Source organism: Diplotaxodon limnothrissa, linkage group LG9, assembly GCF_057381915.1.
Source record: "Diplotaxodon limnothrissa isolate DT_005_m linkage group LG9, D_limnothrissa_male_GT1.1, whole genome shotgun sequence".
Lineage (NCBI taxonomy): Eukaryota > Metazoa > Chordata > Actinopteri > Cichliformes > Cichlidae > Diplotaxodon > Diplotaxodon limnothrissa.
In genome coordinates this window covers 34,902,603-34,909,715 of record NC_140604.1, presented here as the reverse complement: position 1 = coordinate 34,909,715, position 7,113 = coordinate 34,902,603, and the positions used below count along the sequence as shown (strand labels likewise).

The 7,113-nt window shown below is 49.4% G+C and overlaps 1 protein-coding gene across 1 annotated transcript; it reads right to left on the bottom strand.

Annotated features, from left to right (window-relative positions):
* Positions 1–270: 270 nt before the first annotated feature.
* riok3 (RIO kinase 3 (yeast)) lies at positions 271–6,730 on the bottom strand. Its single transcript, XM_085362546.1, has 13 exons — positions 6,421–6,730; positions 4,731–4,846; positions 4,464–4,606; positions 4,236–4,343; positions 3,971–4,080; positions 3,561–3,704; positions 3,362–3,489; positions 2,559–2,741; positions 2,331–2,490; positions 2,110–2,190; positions 1,434–1,523; positions 1,232–1,345; positions 271–1,073 (listed from the first exon to the last, which is right to left on the bottom strand). Exons 1-13 carry the CDS (start codon positions 6,454–6,456, stop codon positions 960–962), a joined length of 1,527 nt encoding a protein of 508 aa, XP_085218672.1. The 5' UTR covers positions 6,457–6,730; the 3' UTR covers positions 271–959.
* Positions 6,731–7,113: the final 383 nt, after the last annotated feature.

Genomic DNA, 7,113 nt, shown 5'->3' with positions numbered 1-7,113 from the left:
ACTTTTAATGTTCACTACAGGACTAGTCCTGCTTTAGGACAGTTAACGTGGATGTTCTTGATTTATTAGCATCCCTCCAAAGTAAGGTCAAACTGGAGGGCAAAAAACATTTTATTCTGAAGGCCATCAGTTTACACAGGAAGTCCCCCTCACACAAAGTCATGTGACAGATCATGTGCTGGTTAGTGTTTACTTCCCTTGGAGCTCCTGAGTTCTCACAGATAAGGATTATGTTCTTACAAAATAAAAGCCAACAAGAAGAATTTTCCATGTTTGTGTTTTATTCTGAATTTGCACCATGAGACCAACATCCTGTTGAAAACCCGACATTACTGTTGAAGCTAGCAGCAGACAGCAGGGCTTCCTGCAGGCACACCTGCTCTCCTCCACTGTAAACATCTGAAATCAGCAGACCTGTTCATAACGTTTCATTCTCACTCTTGAACTTCCTGCTTTGACCCAACCCTCCATGCCTCCTGAACACAGGAAAACAGGAGCTTTAATGTTTTTACTAGAAGAAAAATTTATTCATTTGATTTTACAACAGTGAGGTTTCAGCTGATTTCTACTTCTTTCTAAAGTTTTTGAGGGTAAATCTGTTTTCCTGCAGCGTGATGGTAATAAGAGCGCCTCGGTGACGCAGCAGCTCGTTTCCCCCTGAAGTCGGGTTTTAATCTACGAAGCGTTTACAAAAACACACACTGCGAGCAGCGTGGGACAATCTTAGCAGGAAGACCCGAGCCTCAGGAAACCGCCTCTGATCGTCTGACGCTCTGACTTTAACGTCCAATGCGGTTAAACGTTAACCCCGCCCCCTCACTCTTCCCGTTTACAGGAAGCAGCGAGTAGGGTGGTGGGTTGGAGGTGCCGAGGCGTCGTCCTCGTCCTCCGTTCATCTCTTTTTCGGATTTGTCTAAAAACACGGCGGGATCATGAAGAATCTGCGAGCTGTGCGGGCGTTAGTCATCGGCGTCGGGCTCTAAAGGGGGGCCGCCGTCCTCCGAGGTCACCGGGAAGGTTTTCTTGCCTCGTTTCTGGATGTGGTCTTCGTTCCTCTTCTCCAGCGCCACGATCTGTCGAGCAGAGAGACGCCGCGTGACTCCAGCTGCTTCTTAACCACACAGTGTTGAACTTTTTCTCTAATTTAACGACCCCACGAGAATTTAACCGGCACCAAAACATCAGACAACCCTGATAACTGAGGATCATCAACCTGCAACATCTGCGTTACCTCTGCCATGAACTCGGCCTCGTCCTCGGCGCCCACGGGGATGTTCAGGCCGGTCACGGCGTTGAAAAGGTCATAGGTGCTCATGGCCTCGCTCACGCCTCTCTTCTGGAAGAACTGGAGCGACAAACGATTTAAATAAAAACGAGTGAAATCGTGAGTCAGGTTTAAATTTCCTGATCCAGCAGAGAGGAGACGGGCTTACCGTGGAAACGTTCCTGCAGTCTCTGAAGAGGAACTCCAGACCGTGGGGGTGGGTGGGCTCCACGGACTGACTCACGTCAATCAGCCACACCTGCAATGAGAGCGAGGGTGACTGATGACATCACAGAGGGTAAGAGGGGGAGGAGGACAGGTAAAAGCAGGGCAGCTTAACTCCCTCCCGATTCTGCCCCCTCTCCCCTCTCTCCTCCACGGTCTCACTGAACTCTGTCACACACACACACACACACACACACACACACACACACACACACACACTCTCTGACTCACTCACTGGCCTGCACCAGTTACCAGTCACTTTGTGGAGCATTGGACTGCCATTACCTCATAAGACTTTGTTGTTACACTATCTCTTACCGTACATTACCAAATCTCCATTTGCACTATTTGCACTACTCTGCCTGGTTTACACTCAATGTCACTTACCCATTATATTGTATATTGTATAGCTTTCTTGTTATATGTAAAATTGTATTTATTAAAATTTTTACTTTTTAATTATTTTACTTGCATTTTTAATCACTTTTATATTTAAATATATTTAAATGTTCATTTGCTATTTATCTAGGGATTGAAGAGTAACGCAATTTCTATTCTCTGTATGTCCTGTACATGTGGCAGAATCGACAAATAAAGTTGACTTTGACTTTGAGCTGTACCTTCCCTTCGTGCCACAGCATGTTGTATTCGCTGAGGTCGGCGTGGACCAGGTTGCACTCCTGATACAGCTGCTGCATCACCTGCACGGGAAGACGGCGAGAAGCCGCTGTCAGACGTCTTCTTCTCAGACTCAAAATGAAACTGAATTTAATCCTGACAGAGACGTCTGCAGGAGAAAGGAATGAAAACAAAGAAGCGGACTTCCTGTGGGCGTACGTACGTGGAGGACTTGGTAGTAGGCGTTCTTCAGGTCCTCTGAGTTCAGCATGGCGTCTTTGAGTTTGGGGGCGGGGACGTGGTCTTTGCCGATGAACGACATCACCAGGATGTGTTTCTTCAGCAGGACCACCTCCGGGCACGGGATCTCGGCCTTCTTCATCCTGAAAGCACACAGCCGGGGTTTAGGTCACGGAGCGGCTCCCGCCGCCCCCCCGTGGACTCCACTCACCTGCCCAGGTTGTGCATCTCCTTCTCGGCCCACAGACGGATGATCTTGCGTGGGTTCAGTTTGCTGAAGCGGTCCTTGAAGCGGTAGTCGTCTTTGATGTAGCGGTCTCTGTTCTTGAACTCGTTCAGCGTCGTTTTAAACACCTTCAGCACCACCTCGTCTGGGACGGGCTGCTCCTCCAGGCTGACACACACGGACACACGCACACGCACGGACACACGCACACGGACACACGCACACACACGGACACACGCACACGGACACACGCACACACACGGACACACGCACACACACGGACACACGCACGGACACACACGGACACACACACACGGACACACGCGCACACACGCACGGACACACACGCACACACGCACGGACACACGCACGGACACGCACGGATACACACGCACACACGCACGGACACACGCACGGACACACACGCACACACGCACGGACACACACGCACACACGCACGGACACACACGCACACACACGGACACACACGCACGGACACACACGGATACACACACACGCACGGACACACGCACGGACGGACACACACGGACACACGCACGGACACACGCGCGGACACACACACACACACACGGACACACACACACACGCAGACACACGCACGGACACACGCGCGGACACACGCACACACACACGCACACACGCACGGACACACACGCACACACGGACACACACGCACACACACACAGTAAATCAAACACCACCTGTGGGCAGGTGTGCGTTTCCCGTCTCAAAGCATTTGTAACCTCGCGGCTGATTTTCCCGCTCACCTCCCTCCGTCGGCGTGGAACACCACAGACTCCTTCCCGGTGCTGATGCAGCCGTTGATGTTTTCCAGCACGCCGGCGTTCACCATCTTGTACATCAGCAGGCGAGTGCGAGGGTCCACGGCTTGCTCCTGAGGAGAGAGGAGGAGGAGTCAGAGAGCTTCAGCATCCTGCAGCGGGCGGAGGGCGTTTCCATACGTACGGCGGTGGAGTGCTCCTTCTTCTCGTGCAGCCTGGCGCTGCGTCTCTGCTCGCTGTAGCAGTGCCACTTCAGGGAGTTAAACACCTGATTGGACAGCTTCAGGTCCATCCCCAGGCCGTCACCGACGTGGACCTCCGGGGCAAACTGGACGAGGGAGAACGGCACGCAATGAAAACGGCGGTGCGGCTGATACCTGCTGTGTTAGAGACGCACACACTCTGTTCTCCACCTGCTCCACCCGGAGCTGCCCAGCAGCTACAGCGTCCCACTTCAACCTGCCGTGCTGCTGAGGCCAAAACGAAGCTTTGAAAGCCGAGCAGGCTTCATCTGAGCGACACGAGAACTCTTTTTGTTTTCAGACAACGATCTACAAATCAGATATTTAAGCAAAGCGAGCTCGGCCATCTTACGTTGTCCATGCGTGCCGTGTTCTTGCGGCCGCAGGTCACTTCGTCATGTTTGGTGGTGATGTTCTTCCCCTTCCCCGTGAAGCCTTTCCTCGGTGTGGTCTGAGGTTTGTCTGAGACGACACACACACACACACACACACACACAGAAAAGGATGATGGTGAAGTTGAGACAGAGTGTAAAGAAGCTCAGCAACTGACGCGTCAGGCCGCCGTTTGGCGCTCTGACGTGTTGCTGTGATTTTGTCCTCCCCTGCAGGCGTCCTACCGGCTCTGTAGGGGTCGTGTCTCGTGTCCTGCCAGTCGACCTCGTCCCCGGAGCTGTCGCTGTCGTCGTACGGATGAACCATGCGGTAGTTCTCGAAGGAGATGGACACTAAAACAGAAACGTGTCACACTTTGAATTAAACTTTATTAACCGCCGTTCACAGACACGCCGACCGTGGCGCCTTCAGAACTTCAACTGCTTCACATAACCCGAAGCTTTCTGAATCACCTTTGCTGTCCCCGTTGAACTTCTTCTCCTCGCGCCGCAGCTGGTCGTCGAACTCGCGGTCGAACTGCATCTGCAGCATCTGGGCGAGCATCAGGTCGCTGGTGGTGTCGGGGGCTTCGTCGGGCAGCAGCTCGGCTGCAGGACTGAGAGACAGACGCGTTACCACCTGAGAACCTTTTAAAGCTCTTGATTTACTGACGACAGGAACGTTTGACGTTAACAGGACGGAAACTTTTAACCCTCAGAAGCTTCAACGGGAACTCTTACTCAGAGAGCGCCGGGAAGACGGCATTCTCCTCGTCCAGCTGCTTCGCCAGCTGTTCGCTCATCACCTCAGCGAGAGAGCAGGCTGGAGCCGCCGGGGCCGCCGAACCCCACGGGCTCTGACAGTGACAAGGAATAGACACATGAAATGACTGAAGGACCTCCAGAGAACGCCCCACATGAGTAATCAGAGTACTTGGATCATGTTACTGACATTACGATTACCTCAGGTTTCTTTGATCTTCACAATAACAAACAAACTGTTTTATACTAATTCACTGTTTATATTCACACACATTCTTTAATGTTCCACAGATTTAAATGGATATTTATTGTTTTTACTTCTGTTTTACACATTTTATTATTTTATGTGTTTATGGTGAGCTTTTATCTTTTGCATCATATACATATATTATTTTATATCACACTCCCTTTTTGTGAAGCGTGTGCAGTCCAACACGGGACTGTATGACATCATTTCTCTCCTGATACCAACAGTTTCTGGATTGTTTTCTGGAATCTTTGTTATTGATTATTTGGTCAAAAAATAGTCCAAAAATCCCCCAAAATGTCCTGATTTACTCTACGGACGTCCCCCAAACTCAGGATATCTTAATGACAAAAACTATCTGACAAATTATCAGAAAGAAAAACAGAAGATAAGAAAAATCTGTCATCATAAAAACTTTTTCTTGATTATCAGCTAATAAAATTCAAATACTGGTGCAGTCAGAGCTTATTTTAGCCAATGAGCTGAAGTTTAAACTGGTGGAAACGGAGTCGAGATTTTAGTGTTTTTTAAATGTTGGTTTTTCACAGATGGATGTTTCTTATCTCCTCGAGTCCGCCTTCAGTCGAGCCTCGGTGCTGCATGAACAGGTGAGTCAGGAGCTACAGGTGGGCCTGAGTCACCAGGCACAGAAGAACATGTTCAGACATGTCTGAAGCACAGCTGGTTATTATTTACAGTCTGGGGCAGGAGTGTTAAATATAAGGCCCGGAGTCCACAAATGGCCCGGCAGAGGCTCCACTCTGGTCCACCGGACTTTGGAAATTATGGAGGACTTTTAACTGGATTCCCTGAAGTTTCACCGTTTTCCTCACTGACTCAGACCCCCTCACGAGCCACTACAGCACAGTAATTATGTTATAGACCGATAACTACACTTCCTGTTTACTGACAGTAAAACAAACACTGTTTTCTGATTACAGGACAGTCTGCGCCTCCGCAGCTCCCTCTGTAGCGTCACTTCTGTTATAGTTCAAGCCCACAGGCAGCTGATTTCTCTGTGACGAAGGAAAACTGATGTTACAGCTGAAACTCTCCCGGACTCGATGTGAAGCTAAATCTTTGGCTCACGAAACGTTTCCGGGATAAACAGGTGGAATCTAGAGGTGTGTCATCACAGAGGCTGTCTTGGCCCGGTCCAGTCCGGGTCAAACCGGCCAGCCTGTGGTCTGAGCTGAAGCATCGGTGAGCTCATCTCCTGCTTTAACCACCAGCTGACAGGCTGTTATCTAAAATAACACACAGCTCGGTGCTAACCCGGTGCCTCCCGGGTTATCTGCAACCAGAGCCTTTAAAGGAAACAGCCGCCATGGTAGCACTGGGAGCGGCTAACAGCAGCCGCGGCCGCTCCCCGAAGTCTAACCGATAACCGCGGCAGGAGAGCCGGGCAGAGGAGGGACCTACCTTCGGTGTCTGCGCTGTGACTCCTGATTGATCCATGATGATGATGATGATTATAGATCGATTCTCTCCGCGTGGGGTGAATGATGGCTAGCTGCTGAGCTAACGTTAGCTTTGAAACTTCCAGAAAGTAAGGTGAATAAAAACCTCCACGCGCTGTGACACCTGAGCCAAACTGTGCTGGACACTTCCGGAACCGCGACAGAAATAATTTACGAGCCGGAAACAGAAGATTTTTTAATAAACCAACGGCTGTAAGGAGGCAGAAGAGGCCGCACAGAGGAGCTTCACAGAACAGTTGACCCTTAGCACGACAGGAAGAACGTCACTGTTCAACTAAGACACTACTGCCCGCCTTCACAATAAAAGCCCTCCCACTTTTAAATTAATACGTTTCCAGAACTAAAATCTTCTGAAATCCAAATGTCTGCATCTTTAATCTCAATGTTTAGTTGTTTTCTTCCACTCCATTGATTTAAAATCGCCTGGAGGTCAAAAAGTCACAAAATCTGAAAAAAAATACGCATGAGCATCAATTTATTTAAAAAGTAACACAAATCAAGCTTCTTTCCAGTGATGTATCATTTTCTACTTTTAATATGTTATTTTCTTTTTCATTTATTATATGAAAATAAAATAAAAGACAAATAAATGATTTAGCCTCAATAGCCAGAAATGTAACCACCGTTTACCATC

Coding starts and splice junctions, on each gene's coding strand:
- riok3 (XM_085362546.1), bottom strand. CDS start 6,456: ATGGATCAATCAGGAGTCACAGCGCAGACACCGAAG. Junction 4,847..6,420: donor TCACAGCGCAGACACCGAAG/GTAGGTCCCTCC, acceptor TGTCACTGTCAG/AGCCCGTGGGGTTCGGCGGC. Junction 4,344..4,463: donor GTTCAACGGGGACAGCAAAG/GTGATTCAGAAA, acceptor TTTCTGTTTTAG/TGTCCATCTCCTTCGAGAAC.